This window comes from Haliotis cracherodii, unplaced genomic scaffold (genome assembly GCF_022045235.1).
Source record: "Haliotis cracherodii isolate W230 unplaced genomic scaffold, xgHalCrac1.p SCAF_4, whole genome shotgun sequence".
In the NCBI taxonomy this organism is placed as follows: Eukaryota; Metazoa; Mollusca; class Gastropoda; order Lepetellida; family Haliotidae; genus Haliotis; species Haliotis cracherodii.
The window spans coordinates 20,931,053-20,954,652 of NW_027266297.1; the positions used below are offsets into that span (position 1 = coordinate 20,931,053).

General features: G+C 40.9%; 1 protein-coding gene across 1 annotated transcript in view; it reads right to left on the reverse strand.

Moving 5' to 3' along the window:
* LOC139480290 (lipoxygenase homology domain-containing protein 1-like) overlaps positions 1-23,600 on the reverse strand; it is a 111,561-nt gene that overhangs the window by 57,048 nt on the left and 30,913 nt on the right. The window contains exons 5-21 of the mRNA XM_071263342.1: positions 21,511-21,597; positions 19,782-19,914; positions 19,200-19,351; positions 18,092-18,170; positions 17,489-17,567; positions 16,866-16,956; positions 15,967-16,096; positions 15,430-15,533; positions 14,914-15,090; positions 13,028-13,243; positions 12,139-12,316; positions 11,538-11,672; positions 9,237-9,397; positions 8,361-8,586; positions 7,064-7,215; positions 6,285-6,442; positions 4,103-4,158 (exon numbers count right to left, since the gene is read on the reverse strand). Coding sequence (XP_071119443.1) covers positions 4,103-4,158; positions 6,285-6,442; positions 7,064-7,215; positions 8,361-8,586; positions 9,237-9,397; positions 11,538-11,672; positions 12,139-12,316; positions 13,028-13,243; positions 14,914-15,090; positions 15,430-15,533; positions 15,967-16,096; positions 16,866-16,956; positions 17,489-17,567; positions 18,092-18,170; positions 19,200-19,351; positions 19,782-19,914; positions 21,511-21,597 — 2,314 coding nt within the window. The remainder of the gene's footprint in view (positions 1-4,102; positions 4,159-6,284; positions 6,443-7,063; positions 7,216-8,360; positions 8,587-9,236; positions 9,398-11,537; positions 11,673-12,138; positions 12,317-13,027; positions 13,244-14,913; positions 15,091-15,429; positions 15,534-15,966; positions 16,097-16,865; positions 16,957-17,488; positions 17,568-18,091; positions 18,171-19,199; positions 19,352-19,781; positions 19,915-21,510; positions 21,598-23,600) is intronic.

Here is a 23,600-nt window from a genome sequence, read left to right on the forward strand (position 1 = left end):
GGGTATTTTTACATACTTTATTGGGAGGTTTTAATCCTACTTCAATGAAAGTTTGTGTGAGTGTTTTAGATATTTAAGCTTACAAAGGAACTTTTTATCATACTTGGTCTGGAGTCTTTATTCCTGAGCTTGGGTCCCTGTGCCTTTTCAATGGTTATTGTTTAAACTTGATAAATAATCACACTGTTTGTGCTTGATATAAGGCATTTTGGTGTAATTCTACCCATAATGTTTTATCCAGGGTCTGAATGCTCGATCTAGGTTATAATGTTTTATCCAGGGTCTGAATGCTCGATCTAGGTATTAATGTTTTATCCAGGGTCTGAATGGATAAAAAGTTTGATCTAGGTATTTATGTTTTATCCAGGGTCTGAATGTTTGATCGAGGTATTAATGTTTTATCCAGGGTCTGAATGCTTGATCTAGGTATTAATGTTTTATCAAGGATCTGAATGCTTGATCTAGGTATTAATGTTTCATCTAGGGTCTGAATGCCCGATCTAGGTATTAATGTTTTATCTAGGGTCTAAAATGCTTGATCTTGGTAATAATGTTTTATCCAGGGTCTGAATGCTCAATCTAGGTATTAATGTTTTATTTAGGGTCTGAATGCTCGATCTAGGTATTTATGTTTTAACCAGGATCTGAATGCTCGATCTAGTATTAATGTTTTATCCAGGGTCTGAATTCTCGATCTAGGTAATAATGTTTTATCTTGGGTCTGAATGCTTGATCTAGGTATTAATGTTTTATCCAGGTTCTGAAGGCTCGATCTAGTATTAATGTTTTATCCAGGGTCTGAATGCTTGATCTAGGTATTAATCTTTTATCAAGGGTCTAAATGCTCAATCTAGGTAATAATGTTTTATCTTGGGTCTGAATGATTAATCTAGGTATCAATGCTTTATCAAGGGTTTGAATGTTTGATATAAGATCTTTGTGCTTAATTTCAGGGCTCTTCAAAGTGATCCAGGTTTCTTAATTTATGTTGGGTCTGAAAGCTTGATGCAGGTCTTCATGTTTTATCTTGGTTCTGAATGCTTGAGTGAGTGAGTGAGTGATTATTGCTTAACATCACATCAGCAATTTCACATGTACCCCATCACATGCATCTGAATGATTGATGCAAGTCTTAATGTTTTATACAGGGTGTGTATGGTTGATCTAAGTTTTTATGCTTGCGTGAGTGAGTGATTAATGCCTCATCAGCAATTCTGAATCTCAATGATTAATGCTTAATCCCTGTCTTAATGTTTTATCTAGGGTTTGAATGCTTGATATGAGATCTTTAGGTTTTATCCAGGGTCTGAATTCTATATCAAGGTCTCTATGTTTTACATAAGGTCTGACTGCTTAAAGCAGGTCTTGATGTTTTATCTGGGGTCTAAATGCTTGATGCAGGTCTTCATGCTTAATCTAGGGTCTGAATGTGTGATGTAGGTCTTTATGTAGGTCTTGATCCAGCACTTAATGCGTTACTTAGGGTCTATATGCCTGATGATCTAGGTCTTAATATTATATACAGGTCAAACTGCTTCATCTGGGTCTTCATGGTTTCTCTATTGTCTGAATGCTTGATGCAGGTCTTAATGTTTTATCTAGGTCTTTACGTATTATCTGGGGTCCAAATGCTTGATTTTGGTTGATGTTTTACACAGCGTCCGAAAACTTTATCTAGGTCTTTATGTTTTTACACTGGGTTTGAATGCTTGATTCAGGTCTTCATGCTTTATCTAGGATCTGAATGTTTTATCTAGGGTCTGAATGCTTGATTCTGGTCTTAATGTTTTATCTACGATCTGAATGTTTTATCTAGGGTCTGAATGCTTGATTTGGAAAAGAAAATTTTGTGTAGGGTCTGAATGCTTGATGCAGGTCTTAATGTTTTATCTATGGTCTGAATGCATTACCTAGATCTTTATGTTTTATCTGGGGTCTTAATGCTTAATCTAGGTCTTGATGTTTCACTTAGGGTCTGAATGCTTGATGCAGACCTTAATGTTTTATCTAGATCTTTATGTTTTATCTGGGGTCTAAATGTTTGATCTTGGTCTTGATGTTTTACACAGCATTGTGATATTGTCAAAAGGAAACTTGATCCACAAATAGCTACTGTATATTTCAAACATCTATAAAATGGCAATCATTTTTCAAATGCAATAGTATTGGAGGATTTTGATACATTCTTGTATTAAAAATTATTATCAAATAGAAATAAAAGCAACATTATGAAGTTTCAGCTTTGTTTTTCTGTAACAAAATACACCAGTACATTTGACTGCCATACTTCTCAGGACAAAACACAAAACAGATGTTTTTGAACAATTCTAAACTTTATTACATAAAAGATAAATTTCTGTTAATCTTGGTATATGTTGGCAACAGAAAAACAAAACTGAAATATCAATATACAACAGATAAAGCATGCACATGCAAGTACAATCATGCAAAACATTATCGTGCATTGATCATTGTATTGAAGATAGGAGGTTAGATACTGAATATACTGTATATAATCTGTGAAAGTATTAAAATTGTTTTACAAAATATTCATGCAGTGAAAAGGTTCTACCTCTGCTCTTAAACAGCTAACATAACAGGGTTCTGATAACAAAATAAAATATTCATGCAGTGCAAAGAGGACTACCCCTGACTCTTAAACAACTAAAATAACCGTGTTCTCATTACGAAAGGATAACAGTTACTGAAATTTAACACTTTTTCACTACCTATTTCTATAATTGTAAGTACCGGTATCTAACATAAATAATTGTTGGCGAATTGAGAGTTCCAATCCATTATTTTTTTTGCTATTTCCTTGGATATATAATGCATCATAAACAATGCAACAGTTTAGAATCTCACTAAAACTGGCAAGTTGAAAATATTATTAAATGTTATTAAAAATAAAAATAAAAATATTATGTAAGAAATAAATTTCTAATGATAAAAAATAACTCTTATGTCTACAAAAATGCAAAAAAAAGAATGCTACTGAACAGAAAACAGCTTTGATGAAAAAGGTCCAATAATAATTTCACTATCAAAAAATGCTTTTTCATTTTGATTGTAAAATACTAATCAGAATTTTGAAACTTGTTCAGATCTATTACAACCTTCGTCTAACCTCTGCTCTGACGTAGCATACATACATACATACATACAATACAACATATCAGTGGTACATATAATGCATTAATAAGTTGACATCACAGCAATAACACAAAATCAAAGGAAAGACAGAAAAAAACAAGACCCAGTTGTGTTAAATAATGCTGGCAAAATCTTCTTACAAAAAGCATTCTTATTATTGTCTTAATCAAGAATACAACTATTACACAAAAATAGTTTGTTTAAAGACTACACATTTAATTACAGAAACAGATTTTGCCAACATAACAACAACCATTACCTGAGATGGTAGCAAAGTGCCAGTGTTATAACCATAACCAGAGCAACCAGGTGAGACAGTGAGTGACAAACAAGGTGTTCTCCAGGTGTAACACAGGTGGATGACATAGGGTATGGTGACATGCAGTGTATATCATACAGGTTTCCTCACAAGTCTCTGAGTCCCAATAGCAAATAGTGTCAAAACTGTCATAAATTCCCATTTTTTTACTTTACTTAAATTAAAACGGTATGAAGTAGAAAGATAAAAAAATATATTAAAAAATAAATAAATAAATAAATAAATAAATAAATAAATAAATAAATAAATAATAATAAAAAAAAAAAAAAAATAAAAAAATAATAAAACGTTTGTTTCGTATCAATTGTTAAATTTTCACCCCAAATCAAATCTGTAATGTTTCAAATTAAAAGTTTGTTAAAACCTGTATCTGACACTCATTAACACCTTTTTTGAGTATTATGAATGACATAATATTGACATAACAACAAGAAACAAACATGGACATCCTGAAAAGCGTTTGTTGATCTTACGTCGAAGACAAGCTGACATGCACATTCAAGAAAGAATGAATTTCAACATGGACATAATTAGAGACTTGACAGTAAGAATCATCCACACAAAGCATTGGTGCAGGTTAGTGCATGCTGGGTAATGGAGCACAACAAAGGGAGGTAACTGTTCACATACCCTTGACATGCAGAGTTCGCTCGATACGTCGGTCCTCCAAGCTAGAATCAAACCATCTGAAACCAACAAATGTAACTTAATAGACGTCCGAGTTACGGGACAAAGTGAAGGGAGGCAAATTAAATTCCGAAATATATCGTGATCAATAATTAACGAAACAGCCTGCATGTGTTCTAAACAAGCCATTCTAATGATAAGGAAGATTATTTACCACCTTTACAGTAATGACTAAAAATGCAAAGTGCGCTTTTCAAGAAATAGATTTTGCTAGCAATAAACATCATCACTGAGTTTTGTTGGCATGGTTACAATCAGGGTAACATTCAACAAAAAGGTAACTGCGAGCAGATGATGGCTAGCAAAATGGATATTTTGTGAAAAGCACTTTATAAATATCTGTAACATGCGGAAATCTTCATAAACTAATCATTGCGATATTTCATGATTCTATTTCAAGTTGCGAGGAGAATAGCTCTGACGTATTCTGCAATATTAAAGCAATACCTCTGTGGAGAAATGAAACTGGGTCATCAGTGTTTATGTGTTAACAATACGTTTCAAAACCATCTGCTGAAACCAGAGAAACAGTTGTGAAGTGTAGGTGAGGTGATCCCCAAGGGGATTCCAGGAGAGAATAGGTCCACAGCAACCTATGCTTGTTGTACAAGGTCACTTAATAGATGGGGTGGTTGGGCTTGGTAGCTTTGTAGCCTGATGGCATGGATAATTGCTCATAATATCAAATTCCTGGTTTGTTCGGTGCAGAGTTGATTATTTACAGGCCACCATCACATAGCTGAAATATTTCAGAGTGGGGTTTAAAAAAAACCCAGACAAAGCCATTGTTGCACAGTCTTGCAGGTCCAAGCTGAGTTCAACATGTACATCACACAAGGACTATCATACTCAGCATCCATAGTGACCAACTGATCCACAACCATGGAATCCCAGGATCAAGATGTTGTGACTTAATCATAAACCAAATACTGCCCATATTTGTCAGAGGTGAAGTGAGGTTTAATATCACGTTCCAGACTACAGCACTTACATAGTGATGTAAGAGTGGCTGCTAGTTATGATGTACATGTCCAGACTAATGTCATTCTTTTTTATTGCTGTTGCCAACTGTGAAACCATGCTGCAGCTAACATGGATACCCAACTCAAGACACAGAGTACTAGGGCTAGGACAGGTAACTCTGGTACTAGTGTCGGGTGGGTACTGATTAGGATCCGGGTACCCACAGCCGGGTGGGCCACAGGACTACCCGGACCCGTGGTTAGTCACGTGATATATTGTTTAATAACAAAAAATATCTAAAACTCAATGTTTATACTACAAGTCACTAATGTTCGCCTTTCTTTCTGACGATGCACCCATTCCTTCTGACCTTTATAGGTTGAATAAAGATAAAACTTCAGTCAACTTCAGTGTATGCATGACCAGATCGTTTTAAACGTGTATCTAAATACATTTTACCAGGGCTACGGTCAAACTATTACCAATCGGACATTTTACAGTCAAGTCTTGAGATATATAGCGGGTATCATTGTAGGGTCGGGTAATAGATTTGGATTTGTCCCAGCCCTACAGAATACTGACTCTGAGCCTGTCCTTGTTTTATCACCTTAATGATGATCGCCAGACATAAGTACCATCTTTTGACGTCTTTAGGAGAGGCAATTCTAATTTAGTATCAAATGGTCCAAGAGATTTCAGAAGGGGTGCTAATTGTCTGAAACAACGCCGGAGATGTGTTCTGGTTGTAAAGTGGAGGTTCTACCACACTCATCCTGGTCCTCATCATCTCACAGGACAAAATTGTGGCCAAGGTCAAAATCAATTTCAGTGTGAATGTCTCAAATTGATTCTGTTGTTTCACGATTCTGTTTTGTTTCGTGAACAAATGATGGTGGCTACATGGTACAGTATTCATATACCAGGGGCAAGCATATATCATGCAGTGGTAGTGATTGAGTGAGTGAATTTGATTTTACGCCGCTTTTAGCAATATTCCAGAAATTGGCTTCACACATTGTACCCATGTCCGGAATCTTCGGTCTGATGAGCAAACGCTTAAACCACTCCTCCGCCGTGATATTGCTGGAATATTGCTAAGAGCGGCGTAAAACCAAACTCACTCACTCACCCCAGTCTGAACAGGGATGGGGTGACAGCTCACCTGTCACAAGGAAACCTGTACTCCTCACGGGCGCCTTCACCCTCCTTGATGGCGACTTTCTCAAGGTGCCAGCCGTCCCCGGCACCAGTAGCGTTGTGGCCAATATGGATCTTGGTCAGTTTACCAAGATGTACTGCTTCAATTTCAAACGTGTCCATCTGCAAGAGAAATGGACAAGTGTGTTGCAAATAATGAAGACATCTGGCAGTGCTGATTTATCTAAAATATCAGAAAGCATTAGGGTACAAAAATTACCTCACAGGTCTGTGTGAGAGAGTGATTTGGGTTTTAGTGTCACTTTGAACAGTATTCCACTTACATCACAGCAAGTCAGCTTAATGTGAGAGGAAAGCCCGAAGTGACACAGGTCTGAGACATATTACCATTTAGTGAAACCCACAAAATATGGTGCTGACAAACTGAGAAACATAATTGGGGCGAACCTGATTCAACCTACAACTATACGTTTCCAGTGTGCCCAAGGGACGCAACAAATGAGTGAGTGAGTGAGTTTGGTTTTACGCCGCTTTTAGCAATATTCCAGCAATATCACGGCGGGGGACACCAGAAATGGGCTTCACACATTGTACCCATGTCGGGATAATCTGGGTCTTTGGCATGACGAGCGAACTCATTAACCACTAGGCTACCCGACCGCCCCTGAAACAAATGAACTGCAGTGACTTAGACAACCACGGTGCCCCCTCAGAATTCCTAATCACTGTTGTACACTGTTGTACACTGTTGTTCCTTTGGGCAGACCTACAGCACATACTGACCTGTCCTGCCCGGAACTTGTTTCTGTTGTTTGACAGGCGCAGCACTCTCTTTCCTGTGTCCCCTCGTTCACCAAAGATGGTGAGATGAACTTCGGCATCAGTAGCAGCATTTCTCTCCGTCCCAGTCGTCACTTCCACAAGGTAGGACAACACTGGAATACAATCATCATAATCCTGAGCCAGGTGTGTGGACTGGGACATAGAGCAGATGACATTGATTCTTAGGATCAGGATGCATTAGTTGTATTCTCAGCTCCCTAGGGAGTATACAAGGTAGAACAAAACTTGAATACAATCATCATAATCCTATGCCGGTTGTGTGGACTGGGACAAAGAGCATATGACATTGTAACTAAGGATCAGGATGAATTGCTTGTATTCTCAGCTCCCTGGGGATCATACACAGTCCATCGTGAAGGAATTACAATATAGTTAGATACATCAAACCTAACTCTGTTCGTCAACATTATTCAGAGAGTATTACGTATAAGAGAACAGGATTTATGTCACAATTAGCCAAATTTTGATCGGACACATTGAACAGATAGATGTGTCCAGTCCAACCTTGACCTGTCTTCAGCAACCCATGCTTGCCATAAAAGGCGACTATGCTTGTCGTAAAAGGCGACTAACAGGATCGGGTGGTCAGGCTCGCTGACTTGGTTGATGCAGGTCATCGATCCCAACTGCGTGGATCGATGCTCATGATATCAATCACTGGACTGTCTGGTCCAGGCTCGAATATTTTACAGACCGCCGTCATAGAGCTGGAATATTGCTGAGTGCGGCGTTAAACAACAAACCAAACCAAAACCAACCTTGACCTTCAGGTACATCACAGATGAAGGTGCAGATGTTTCCTGGTTCGCACTGTGTGTGAATGTTATGGCATATGTATTTTGTATAAAGAATTTTTTCTCTGAACACGTCTTGCTTAAATTCAAAGGCAAGCACCCAACGTCATACCTGCTATTAAGACATGCATAGCAGTACTGAGAAATATTGTATTCCTGCCTGGAACACGTATATGTGAATGTGTAGCTCAATGTAGTGCAGCCAGTATTTTATTCAGCCTGGTTCATGGCTGTCTTTGCACAGCGACAGCTTCATGAAATGCATGTCTGATTTCTGTGTGGTTTATTCCAGTTGCTCTTCTTTTAGCAGATGTGTTTGGAACACTGTTGTGTGTACAACACAAAACAAGGTAGCTACAAAAGAACAATTTCTAAACAGACTGAAATCACCAAACTGACAGGTGTCTCGACACGTACAGATACAGGACACAAACTCCTCTCACCTGGTAGCACATCCTGGCCTGGCCTCACAACTGGCATTTCACGCATGATTTCCTCATCATCCTGTCTCCGTGACAACCATCGGTTGAACTGGAACTTGAGCATCTCTTTAGTTTTGAGGTCCTGCATCTTGACCTCTCTCACCTTCCACGATGGCACCTTGGTGGGGTTCTTGGGAATCAACTCCAGGCGGATCTTGTACAACTTGCCACACTTGTGGAAGTTGGACTGAAACAGGACGTGTAATAGTTGCTTAAAGAAAGGTGCGGGTGCTACTGTGGAGCAGGACATGCTTACTCTTTTCGTGAACACCGGATGTCATCACTAATTTTCAGTGATCCATTCATAATTTCACTATTAATTTGCCTTTTACACCCAATGGAATCTATTTTAGGCAGACAATCAAGACTGATCATTCTCTGCTACATAGACATTATACAGGGTATAAACCACAAGTCTTACACTGTACATTGTAGGTACATGGACAATGTACAGGGTATATACAACGAGACTTGCTCTGTACACTGTAGGCACATGGACAATATGCAGGCTATATACCACGAGTCTTGCTCTGTAAATTGTAGCTACATGGACAGCAAACAGGTAATATTTACAGTCAGATCATGGTGGCCACAAGCTACACACAGAACTGACAAGTGTGATAAACTGAGATCCCTACTAGCTGGGGTATGATGACACACTAAAGTAGCCAGGTCACTGCCAAAATCATTCCCAATCAAATATGATCCATACATTTGATCTCCATTTCAGCTGCCGTCTCCAACCAGGCAATAACATCTTGGCTCAAGTTCCAAACAGAGCTGAGTGAACTGCAAATTACGTTTACAGTGTTACAGGAAAGAAGATCTACATCTCACCTTGAACTCATCATTGCTGCCTGTCTGGAAGAGGGGTCCATTCTGGGGAGGGCCTGCGAGGATGATGGCGCCTGAACAGCCCTTGTCACCATACGCAACAATTGCGACTTCACCATTGTCCAGGGTCTCCGAGGTGCTGACAATGATCTTCCAGTCCCCATCTGGTAACAGCCAGCACTTGTATTTGACACAGCGAAAGGAAATCTTCAATACTGATTTTTGTAGTCTGTAGATCTATAAACTGTAGCACTTGCGAATGTAACTTGAATATGTCATTGGCCTTTATTTTGAATAAATTGTCTGTCTGTCTATAGTTCATACAGATCTTGAGGGAGGGTACACCAAAATCTTCCTATTACTTTTCAAGGGTAAATTATCACCTCTGTTGCATCAATTTAGGGTAAGTTTTGTTTACTGCCATTTTGACTTGTTGCCACAACTTTGAACATTATTTCAGTTATTGTGTCAGAAGTGAGAATAGAGCTCAAAATGATTCAGATGTTAGGCAAAGTTACAAAAGATATGATCAAGGATTTTTGATGACAAATTGATTGCAACTGACGAGCTTCTAGTCACATGTACAAAGAGGTAAAATGTTCAGAAATAATTTGTCTTCTGCACATCTGTACCTAGCTAACCATACTTCCTTCTTTCTCCAACCTAGTGGACTTGGGGTGGGGGTAGGGGGTGGACAACATCTCAGGTTTCTCACCTTCTTTCTCCGACCTAGGGGACCTCGGGGGACTTAGGGCAAGGCTGGTGGGTAGGGGGTGGACATCACTGACCTTGGGGGACTTAGGGCAAGGCTGGTGGGTAGGGGGTGGACAACACTGACCTTGGGGGACTTACGGTAAGGCTAGTGGGTAGGGGATGGACAACATTGACCTTGGGGGACTTAGGGCAAGGCTGGTGGGTAGGGGGTGGACAACACTGACCTTGGGGGACTTACGGTAAGGCTGGTGGGTAGGGGGTGGACAACAATGACCTTGGGGGACTTAGGGCAAGGCTGGTGGGTAGGGGGTGGACAACACTGACCTTGGGGGACTTAGGGCAAGGCTGGTGGGTAGGGGGTGGACAACATTGACCTTGGGGGACTTAGGGCAAGGCTGGTGGGTAGGGGGTGGACAACAATGACCTTGGGGGACTTAGGGAAAGGCTGTTGGGTAGGGGGTGGACAACAATGACCTTGGGGGACTTAGGGCAAGGCTGGTGGGTAGGGGGTGGACAACATTGACCTTGGGGGACTTAGGGCAAGGCTGTTGGGTAGGGGGTGGACAACAATGACCTTGGGGAACTTAGGGCAAGGCTGGTGGGTAGGGGGTGGACAACACCGACCTTGGGGAACTTAGGGCAAGGCTGTTGGGTAGGGGGTGGACAACACTGACCTTGGGGGACTTAGGGAAAGGCTGTTTGGTAGGGGGTGGACAACACTGACCTTGGGGGACTTAGGGCAAGGCTAGTGGGTAGGGGGTGGACAACACCGACCTTGGGGAACTTAGGGCAAGGCTGGTGGGTAGAGGGTGGACAACACCGACCTTGGGGAACTTAGGGCAAGGCTGTTGGGTAGGGGGTGGACAACACTGACCTTGGGGGACTTAGGGAAAGGCTGTTTGGTAGGGGGTGGACAACACTGACCTTGGGGGACTTACGGTAAGGCTAGTGGGTAGGGGATGGACAACATTGACCTTGGGGGACTTAGGGCAAGGCTGGTGGGTAGGGGGTGGACAACACTGACCTTGGGGGACTTACGGTAAGGCTGGTGGGTAGGGGGTGGACAACACTGACCTTGGGGGACTTAGGGCAAGGCTGGTGGGTAGGGGGTGGACAACATTGACCTTGGGGAACTTAGGGCAAGGCTGGTGGGTAGGGGGTGGACAACAATGACCTTGGGGGACTTAGGGAAAGGCTGTTGGGTAGGGGGTGGACAACAATGACCTTGGGGGACTTAGGGCAAGGCTGGTGGGTAGGGGGTGGACAACATTGACCTTGGGGGACTTAGGGCAAGGCTGGTGGGTAGGGGGTGGACAACAATGACCTTGGGGAACTTAGGGCAAGGCTGGTGGGTAGGGGGTGGACAACACCGACCTTGGGGGACTTAGGGCAAGGCTGTTGGGTAGGGGGTGGACAACACTGACCTTGGGGGACTTAGGGCAAGGCTAGTGGGTAGGGGGTGGACAACACCGACCTTGGGGAACTTAGGGCAAGGCTGGTGGGTAGAGGGTGGACAACACCGACCTTGGGGAACTTAGGGCAAGGCTGGTGGGTAGGGGGTAATCCTGGACAACATCTCAGGTTTCTCACCTTCGTTCTCCGACCTAGGGGACCTCGGGGACCTCGGGGACCTAGGGGACCTGTGGCGAGGACGATGATGGTCATCCTCTGGTGAAGGCGATCTCACAGGACGCCGGGATGTACCTCGCTGTTTTGGAACACCAACTGCCACAAGAATCATACATGATACACACCTTCACTATGTTCAACAGCTTTGAAATATGTCATTATCCACCTTGGGGGTAATGTCCTTTCAGAAGGCAAATGCTGAAACTATTCATTTCTGGTTACCTTCTAAAAATACAAATTGAAAAAAAAGGTTAAATTCCAATAAATCAGGCAACTGCTATCTACATATATGACTTGGTGTGTATAACTGAGACCGGGTCCCACTCCAAACTTGGATATTAGTCTAATTCGTACTGTTCCTGTTGTGATACTGGTGTATTACTTTTAAAGCCAATCTCCTCATCATACAAAACCTGCTTCCATCATTTTGGTACCTGGTATTAACTTAGAAGTTGGCTTTAGCTCGGTGGCATCCGTTTTAGAGAATTCATTGATAACAGGTTAAGACCCTAACAACTCATTCTTAACATAATGAACCCAACAACAGCTTCCCAGTACTTACACTCCACAACCTCCGGGTACAGCCAGATGTTCTGCACCCCTGTGTCGACGGTGGGATGGATCCGGCCTTGAGTGGTCACCCCTACATACAGCCCCCGGCTTATTGCTGACTGCAGAACCACGTAGCCCTTGTCTTGGTGTTTGGCCACGATGAAGTGACAAAGTTCATCTTTCCTACCCTGGATATGGATATTGAAAGACATGTTTCAATGACAAAATGAGTGAGTGAGTTGGGTTTATTGCTGCTTTTAACAGTATTCCAGTTATATCAAGGCATGTCATCTTTATGTGGGAGGAAAGACGGAAGTGATGCAGGTCTCAGACGTTTATCACTTTGGTGAAACACACAAGCATGGGTATGGTGCTGACAAATCTAGAAACATAATCGGGGCGAACCGGAGTTCGAACCCCCAATCATAGGTTTCTGGCATGCCCCAGGGATGTAACTCTGCACAGCGAATGGCGGCACCTTAGACGACTGGGCCACCCATGTCCCCTTAAATGACAAAGATCTACACCACTGCATTAGCACATCCTGCAGCAGGATGTACTGTAGGAAGATTGTGATGTTGATCACCAGAACACTAACAAACATATGCTTCGTTCTCAGGACCACCTGATTCTGTAAAACACCCCTGCAATATAATCATATACCAGCATTTGTTTTAAGCCAAAGATTGTAATTCCATTGTTTTTTTTCAATTTTTAAAAATATTTTTCAAAACCAAATACGCAAATAACATTAGAAAATCACAATTTTTTAACATTATTTTCCAACAAACAAAATTGTGCTCATTTGGAAAATATTTTTGATTACATCCTTTATCATAGTTGAACAAAATTGATCCTATTTATAGGATCTATCTAAGATGGCCATTTGTGACACTCACAAAACAGTCTATCTTGCCGTCCTTGAAGCGGAGGAAGTTCCCCGGGTAGATCATGCTCTCGAACATCCGCACACCGTCCTCGGACACCTTGTGGACTCGAAAGTGGGCTGCTCTGTTACACTTGCCGGTCCCGAACACAGACTTGTCCTGGTCCACGTTGACGGCCTGGGTGGGAGAGGTACGGAACAACACGATGCCTCGGTCACGGAACATTCCCTGTGTGCAGATGATAGATACTCACTAGTTAGATCCCACATCTAAATATTTTTGTTTTTGGATTCGGGATTTCGGAAGGACAAATTTGGGCTTCTTAACTCAAAAAGTCTTTTTGCACTGACTTTTTTAACCACCCTTTCACATACTTTGACTGACCAATGAAATGACTAACAGAAAGTCAACATTAGTCAAAAAGGAAAGCAGCAGCATCTCATTGGTTGGTCAAAGGTCAAAGGTCGTTATGACGTGACCTGAAATGGGATGTCCCCAGAACTTTGTTTGGTGGAAGCAAGAACTAAGATCTGATTATAATGAAATTGGAGTGTTTCAAACGTATGACCTGACTGCTGACTGCTGTGTGAGACTACATTCAGTAATACACGTTGTGCTCAGAGTGAGTGAGTCTGGTTTAACGCCGCTTTTAACAGTATTCCAGTCATATCACGGCGTGTCAGCTTAATGTGGGAGGAAAGCCTGAAGTGATGCAGGTTTTAGACGTTTGCCACTTCGGTGTGTTGCACGGGTATGTTGCTGACAAACCTAGAAACATAATCGGGGCGAACCGGGATTCGAACCCACAATCATAGGTTTCTGGTGTGCCTAAGGGACGCAACTCTGCACAGCGAATCGTGGTGCCTTGGACGACTGGGCTACCCGTGACCCCCCTTGTGCTCAGAGCTCCAGATAAGCTTTTGGTGTTGTGGGTATTTTACCCATGTATTTTAAAATCATTGGGTATCAGTAATTCTATCTGGGTATTCAAATTTCTGTTACCCACTAGTTTTTACACATGTGGGTATTTAAGTTACATATTTAAAAACACTATTCATCTAGTCCCTGCAAACTGGTGTCATGTGGGTTCAAGAGCTTTATAGGACTCAAAAATACCATGACACTTCCACAAGAAAGTGTGATGGCAAATGGTCATAATGTAACTGTCATCGTGGAGTTTGGCAAGGTTGACGGAATGCCCGTTTATAATTTCAAAATAAGTTGCTGATTTGCTAATCGAATACGCAGAGTTACTTCACAATATTTTGATGATACGCACAAGTTTTATTTTTGTAGTGTATCTGTAATGTTCATTGTATTTGATGCGCTTGGATTTTATTTTACTGCGTATTTCTGCATTTCTGATGCATATTTTACACAGATAAGCAGCTTATCTGGAGCTCTGTGTGCTCTTTACAAAGGAGTCATAATATACTTAGGCTGTGTGTTGGCCCAAAATTTGTATTGCAATATAAAGTAAATATGACACAGTATTGTCAGTCACTGCCATTTTGTAGTCATGGCTACAGGGGAGTTAACATGAGAGAAAAATCACTTCCGTATTTCTGCCATTTTGTCAATCAATTTTGAAGGCATATATCATTTGTGAATGAATATTTTTGTTGCCTTTTAGATTAAACCAATACAAATAATAATGAAACTTGTTATATTTTTTTACCCAATACAAAGAAACAGAAAGAAATACTGCAAAACATATTGTTTGAAAAGCGTATTGAAAGTATACCAAAAAATTAACAGTCGTACAATATACATCATAGTCTGTTCAGGATATTAGCGATGTATTGCATGGCTTGTAGTAAGGTCTACAGCAGACACACCAATGGTACAGAAAGTGAACAATCATGCCATTGAGCAGATACATATAAAAGTCTCCAAACCTTGCAGTAGACGCTGAACTTCTGACTGGGGTCGTAGTCCAGGATTCCTCGTACCTCACCAGGGCGACCGTTGTTAGCGATGGTGACAAACTGCAGGGGGTTCTTCAGGGCCTCAAGGATCACTGATTGGTCAGACTGGACATGCAGTTTGAACTCGCACAGAGACCCTCCCTTTCCCTGGAATCATTAAATCATGACCAATATGTAAATCCCAACTCACCAGCTCAAACATATAGAAAAGTCAGGTCCAAACAACTTTTCCTCTTGGCGGCCATTAACAATCATACATCTCACAATGATGAAGGTGGTGGCATTAGGTGGAAGTGATATTCATTTATAATGGCTGTAACATGATTTGAAGGATGCCATAAGTTATCAAATTGTCCACTAAAATATCAAATCAATTCTTATTAAATATGGATATGTATCATATCATAAACGTTGTATCGCCAAATGTACCACCCTCCATCATGGCTGCCCCAACTTCAGATACCTGTTGCTATGAAACCAACTTACGTGCCCGAGCAGACGGCCATTCTCGATGGCCAGGTGGAAGCTGGGATTGTTCTGACTGCTGAACACGCTCACCATGTTCTTCTTCTTGAGCACGCTGAACACACCTGAACAGTGAGGTGAAGGGTCAGCATGTCCAGTAAACTGCTCAACATGTCGCTACCAACTCAAGTGTCAAGCCAACTGAGGCCAGCTGACACTCGCTAAACATAAATCTACAGTAAATAAAGAAGTCATTGTCTATAAATTGTCTATACTCTGTCATCCATCAACTTCGAAGTAATGCCTATCAAACAATTTAGCTCTAAGGCATGTTGATTATCTCAAATTTTAAATCTAGGAATGTTTTTACTGTTCCAAATCTTGTTGACCTGTTGTGACACCAGAGACAAAATAGATAAAATCCTTTTTACCAACCAATTGGCTTACTATAGAATTTAGAAAGCTGTCTAAAATCCCAAGCACACCTGAATCACACAGTGTTTTGCAACTCCTATATCTGAACAGAGTCACAATACATGAGAATGTTGGAGCACTCACCAGCTCGATCCTTGGGTTCACCAAGGCCATCCACTGTGCCATCAGGTTTTATCCTCAGAGCTTTCCCTGTAGCGTGAGAGAAGAGCATCACCTGGTTCCGGTTTTCAAACTTCCACTTCTCAAACTCCCACTGAAAATACACATTCACCGTAGCCATGAATCCAAAGATGCTGCTGCTGCTGGCACAGTGCCGATACTGATACAGTAACCTCAAGGGCTGGATGGGTAACTCGGGTACCTGGGACGGGTGGGTCCTGAGTAGGACCCGGGTACCACAGTACTACCCAGACCTGTAGTTAGTCACATGATAAATTGTTTAATGACAAAACCCCACATCTCCCAATGTATTTGTGAAAGTGGAGGGCTGATAACAGCTGCAGCATCACTTTGTCGAACAGGATCAGGATCTGTACTACAAATGTGTGCTCCATATAGCTCTTAATGAAGCTGTTTGATTGTGTGAGGTTGTTCCCGGTATTGGATACCTTCGCCCAAATGCAATGGTCCCGAACAGTAGTGTGTGCAATTGGGGTCATAGATGGTGACACGTGATCCGATTTTCATTGTAATCAGTCTCGTTCTCTGTCAAGTAAACTTCTTGTGTTCTCACCTCTGTGTTGCATGTTATGTGGGCCTGAAGACCTTACCACTGGCATTCTAAAAGTTGCAGAGTAAATAAAAACAACATTCAACTTTATGGATAAGAACTTTTTTTTTAGCATAGAGCATCGTTTCCATGTAGGTTCTAACACTGTTATCAAACTAGAATACACACCTTAAAAACAGTGTAAGAACCTACATCGCAACGCCGTAACATGCAATAAACGATAAGTTGTTCTCAATAAAGTTGTGTGATCATTAATTAGCTTTAAATCTGCTTCATCAAACAAATGACATACGTTTCTCTTTTCCAGGATGTCGTCCGTGTAATCATTCTGGACTCGCAGCTCACGAACGATCTTCCCATCATCCTCTCCTTCATCCAGCCACCTGTAGACACATGGAAAACACATGACATATATAGAGGCAATAAGAATGGGCTTCACACGTTGACGTGTGACACTCTAAATGGTTGACCAATCAGATGGTACTCTGCTCACAATTATCTGGATGGTAGCAACACAAGCCCATCGCAAGTTGGGGTTTGAAGATTGACATAAATGATTCATGAACAATAGTGGACATTGAGAGTGAATGTTGTTTTGAAGCTGCAGTCAGCACTGTGGTGGACTAGCCGAGTGAGGGCCAGAATTGTCTGATATCATGAGCAACACATCACACTGCTATCATGACATACAATGTGCCCACTTGATCCTCAGCAGGGGCCTGAGTCTTACAACACACATTGTACTGGGGGCCTATTCTGTGCCGGACTATATAAGGGGAAAATCAACATTGATACATATGTATCAATGTACTGATTTAGTAATTTTTAAGTTTCAATGTTGTTGTTATTATTATTGTTGTTGTCAATATTATTATTATTATTATTATTATTATCATAATGTAGCGCAAAACTTACTTGTTACAATGGAAGGTGAAGATCGCTTGTTTCGATGCAGGCTCTCGGATGACGATGCGCTCCAGGAACCAACCAGACCCTGAAATAGTACACATGCATGTTTATAACACAAGGTGACACCTGACCAGTATTCTGACTACAATAATGTAACTTTGTCACGTTTTAGTGGCAAGCATCCCTTTTAGTTCTGATTGATACACTGAAATTCTTTAGGTTTATTTTCATATTAATCTATACAGAAAACAAGGGGGGGGGGTTTGATGCAAAGAGAATCCTATAAATTTAATTATTCAAATCAAAACTTAGGATTGTGCAAGCTTAACAGAGTTGAAGAAGTCAAAGTAAATTTTTGCTTGTGATGTCAAACTCGATTATTTACAGACCGCTGTCATAAAGCTGGAATATTGCTGATTGTGGCGTTAAACAGAGAGAATTGAAAAAATATATATAGAGATTTAACATCAGATTCAGGTTGTGAATCACAACCTAAAGTCTCCTAGAAATTAGCCTAATACACATTGAGATAAAAACCAGTTTGAGTTTGTGAGATTAATTCACAATAAAACCATCCTAAACCAGAAATGATTTACATCTGGAACTGACCTGGTCCTGTGGCATCATGGCCGACAATGATCCGCTTTAAGTGCCCGAGGGAAACCGCCTCCACTTCGAAAGAATCCGTCTACAATACACAACACACACTGCTTTACAAACCATAAAGTTGTATTCTGACCTATCTAGTGGCTTTTACGTTATCCCATGCCAGAGTTATCTCCCTTCGTATTCCACACAAGATTTATTTGCATCCATTCAATCGTTACATTGTATGTTGTGTATGTTTTTAGATTCTATGAGATTGTGATGTAATTAAATGACCTGAGGAGGCAGTTAGTTTTGGGGAATGGCTGAGAGAGATATGGCTTGTTTACAGAGGACTGAACCGATGGTGTCTCTTTGTGTGTGCTATTGTCAGTTGTGACTGTTGATTTCACTGCAGACTTATCTACTTTGAATACATGTACAGATTGTTTCATCCTGTGTTCCCGGTGTAATTCCTATATCCCATGTAGTCGAATATTGTCTCATTGTGAAATATGTAAATATTCATGCTAGCTGACATTGTAAATTTTGATAGGGACCATATATATATTTGGGAGGGTGGTCTGACCGAAAGAACAAAACCAGCAAACAGATACTGGTGTGACATGTTAACCTATTCTGCATCTATGCATCTGTCCTCACAGATCCAACCAGCCCTTGTCTAACCCATCGACATCACAGATCCCATCGATACCTGTTAAACTTAACTGCCCCTTTAAAATACACCTGTCCCTGCAGAACCTATTTTCCCATAGCAAAGCCCATAAACCTTGTAGAACCCACCTGGTAGTGCTAGAAAACTGTACCACATGAAACCAACCTCCCCATGTAATGTAGAACCCATAAGCCCCCTGTATAACACCTGTACCTCATTAAACCAACCTTCCACCTTATAGAACCCATTAGCCCCTGTATAACACCTGCACCTCATTAAACCAACCTTCCACCTGCCCCCTTTTATAACACCAGTACCTCATTAAACCAACCTTCCACCTGCCCCCTTTTATAACACCAGTACCTCATTAAACCAACCTTCCACCTTATAGAATCCATTAACTTTCTGTATAACACATGCACCTCATGAAACCAACCTCCCCCTTGCAGAACCTACCTGGCCCTTATTGAAACACCTCTGTCTGTTCTCAGAGTACAGCTGACGAACTCCTGTGTCTCCCCGATCTCCATATATGGTCAGGTATACATTTGCATCAGTCCCAGCATTCCACAAGTTTCCTGTTGTCACATCCACCTGATACTTCAGCACTGCACGGAAAACAGTAGAGGGACAAGTGACAATTGCATTATTACATAAGCATGTGAGGTTAAAAATTGAGTGAAAACCATGAAAAATACAAGCTACACAATGTGATATATGACTCTTATTATTTGTTCAGCTGTAAAATGAAAGATAGTGTATTTCTTTGCTTAGGCAGAAGCTATATCAATTTCATGTCAAGTCAGCATGAATTCTATTCTAGTTGGCAGTATCTTAATCATGTTTTTGTCAGGTCAGCATTATTTTAATGCTTAGTCATCATTATGTAGGCTATATCCCATCAAAATAAGGCTGGTATGGAATGGATCAGGAGGCATTAAGTTACAACATTGATCTGTGCCAACTAGATGCCATGACAAATGAGACATGTCAGGTGCCAGTTTAGTGTGGGCGTCCCCAGGGCTCAGGTCAGCTTACATGGAAGGCAAGGCTCCCCCTGGCGTGAGACTGGCAGCTCCCTGCACGTTTCGTGGTCATCCTCGTCCCTCGCCAACCATCGCCTGCACGGAAACACAAGCTCCTCCCCTGCATCAATGTCCTTCATGCGCACCTACGTAGGCACAACATCAATTTAAATTATTAATTGCAAGAAAGTGATGAGTAAATGTGTGTTGAAGTCAGTAATGTTCTAGTTATGCTGCTGTGTGAAGTAGTCCAGCTTGGACCAGTCAATGACAGGAACTAATCACTGACAAGTACTAATCAATGGCAAGTACGAGTCAATGGCAAGTACGAGTCAATGACAAGTACTAATCAATGACAAGTACGAGTCAATGACAGGTACTCATCACTGACAAGTACGGGTCAAAAACAGGTACTCATCACTGACAAGAACTAGTCAATGACAGGTACTAATCAATGAAAAGTACTAGTCAATGACAAGTACTAATCAATGACAGGTACTCATCACTGACAAGAACTAGTCAATGACAGGTACTAATCACTGACAAGTACTTATCAATGACAAGTACTAGGTAATGACATATACGGGTACATGACAAGTACTAATCACTGACAAGTACTAATCACTGACAAGTATGAGTCAATGACAAGTACTAATCACTAACAAGTACTAGTCAATGACAAGTGCTAATCACTGAAAAGTATGAGTCATTGACAGGTACTCATCACTGACAAAAACTAGTCAATGACAGGTACTAATCACTGACAACTACTAGTCAATGACAAGTACTAATCAATGGCAAGTACTAGTTAATGACATGTACGAGTAAATGACAAGTACTAATCACTGACAAGTTTGACTCAATGACAAGTATGAGTCAATGACAAGTACTAATCACTGACAAGTACTAGTCAATGACAAGTGCTAATCACTGACAAGTATGAGTCATTGACAGGTACTAGTCAGTGGCAAGTACTAATCAATGACAAATACTAAGCAATGGCGAAAACAGTTATGCTTGTCGTAGGTGGTGACTAATGGAATCAGGTGGTCAGGCTCTCTGACTTGCTTGATGCACGTTATCGTATCCCAATTGCTTGGATCAATGCTCGTAATGTACATCTATGGCAGTGTATGGATTATCTAGTCCAGACTTGATTATTTACAGACCGCCATCATATAACTGGAATATTGCTGAGTCTGGCGTTAAACAACAAACAAAACAAACAAACAATGGCAAAAACTAGTCAAGACAATGCAAGTAGTAACCAAAGGCAAGTACTAGTGATGACAGGTACCAGTCAATGACATGTAATACTTAATGACAAGTACTAGTCAATGACAAGTACTAATCAGTGACATATACTATCAATTATAACTACAGGTCAGTGACAAACATTATTCAGTGACAAGCATGACAAGTATACCATTCAGTTATAAGGTACCAGCGACATGACTGGAAAACTGTTTCTTTTACTCTGCTTAACAAAATCTACAAATGTGTAATTTTATCACACAGACCATGACATGTCAGTAAAAATGATAGTTTTTCATTATTCATAGGAAAGAAGGCCTGAGAACCAAGAAAATACATAGGCAGCCTTTGGGTCTGGAAGGGAGGCATTTATATTTTTGTTATTCATGATATAAAATTTAATATATAATACTGGTGAAACATAACCAATCAAAATACAGTTTGTGTCAAGTGAATAGCATGAACAAGGGCAATGTTCAAAGACTCACTTCATCACAGAGCCAGCCAGGACAGTCCCCCGTGTTGTCGTGGGCGATCCGTATCTTGTAAATCTCACCAATACTTCCCACACTGATCTGAAACACATGAAATATTCACGCACTTTCTTTCCCAAAAGAGAAACAATATTATAAAATAGTCATCCAAACACTAATCAATAAAGCCCACTTAAATCCAGCATTTTGTTCAAGGACACTGTGTTTGGAAATGAGAAATTTTACAGGTAACACTGGGTCATGGTCTCATTAATATTTGCTATTTAATGAATATTACTAACAAATGTATGACATGTAACTCGTCAGCTCAGATGGTATAACTAAATCATAAAAAATAAGACACACATTTGGGGAGGGAGAAAAATGGACATCTTATAATAAAATATAAAATGCTTTTGAATTTGGTCTTTTCACAGAGGGTCATGAAAAAAATGTACAAGGACATGGGGAGGGTCATCCAAAAGTACGAATAGCATGAGGGGAGGGTCATTATTTTCCGTACATTTGCGCTTAAAAAACCTCATAACAGCCATTTGCATGGCTTAAATACATCGAGGGCTTGCTCAGATGAAGATTTGTGCCGAACTCTTGTTCAGAAGAGCCATTTTGATTGGTTGTTGATTTCTAGATCAAGAGTTAGAGAGATTCTGTGCTACATTAGTGATAAGAGAAATGGAGACGGTGTCATGGTGTAGATGTCATGGATGTAGATGTCATGGGTGTAGATATCATGGGTGTAGATGTCATGGGTGTAGATGTCATGGGTGTAGATGTCATGGGTGTAGATGTCATGGTGTAGATGTCATGGTTGTTGATGTCATTGGTGTAGATGTCATGGGTGTAGATGTCATGGGTGTAGATGTCATGGGTGTAGATGTCATGGTGTAGATGTCATGGGTGTAGATGTCATGGCTGTGGATGTCATGGGTGTAGATGTCATGGGTGTAGATGTCATGGTGTAGATGTCATGGGTGTAGATGTCATGGTGTAGATGTCATGGGTGTAGATGTCATGGTGAAGATGTCATGATGTAGATGTCATGGGTGTAGATGTCATGGGTGTAGATGTCGTGGGTGTAGATTTCATGGGTGTAGATGTCATGGGTGTAGATGTCATGGGTGTAGATGAAATGGTGTAGATGTCATGGGTGTAGATGTCATGGGTGTAGATATCATGGGTGTAGATGTCATGGTGTAGATGTCATGGCGTAGATGTCATGGGTGTAGATGTCATGTCCTAAGAAAATTCCTTCAGCTTTGGCCTTGCCACAAATTCCAATTAAAACATATTATTGCTACAGCTGAGCTGAAATCAATAGAAACAGCCTTCTGCACTGCTACTTCAATCACATCAACTAGAGGTTAGACATTTAAGTCAAAACCTTTTTCCATTTTTTAAATATTAATGGCAGTCTTTGGGAGTATATCAGTGTCTGTGTCCTGAAACAATGAATAGTTGAAGAGAAGAAATGCCTGAACTGTAATACTCTCCTTTTAACATTTCTGTGTCTACAATAAAACAAAATTACATAATTTTAATTTGAATCACTAGCGTTCAATGATTTTTATACATAAAAACCGCTCCATTTCACAGTTACATACACTTTAAGGAACTGTGTTTTCATGTTGTGATAATTTGTTAATCTCACAAGCCCCTACAAGAAATGACCAGTACTACAACATGTCAGCTTGATGTGGGAGGAAGGATAAAGACCAAAGTGATGTTAGGATTCGAGATTTACTACATGGTTGAAAGTCAAGAGCATGAATATGGTGCTGACAAACCCATGATCATAATTGGGGAGACTCTGGGATTTGAGGTGAGGTGAAATGGGGTTTAAAGTAACGTCCAAGATTATTGCACTTATATAGCGACGTGCATGTACGTGTGTGTGTTTGTGTGGCTGCTTGTACTAGTCCGGACTGATGCCGATTTATAGTGCTAGCACACTGAGATACCATGCCGCAGTTTAACATGAATACCCCACTCAGACACAGTATACTGACTCCGAGCCGACCAGTCCTTGTTTTAGCCCCTTCATGCCGAGCGCCAGACAGGGTAACAACAAGTACCATCTTTTAACG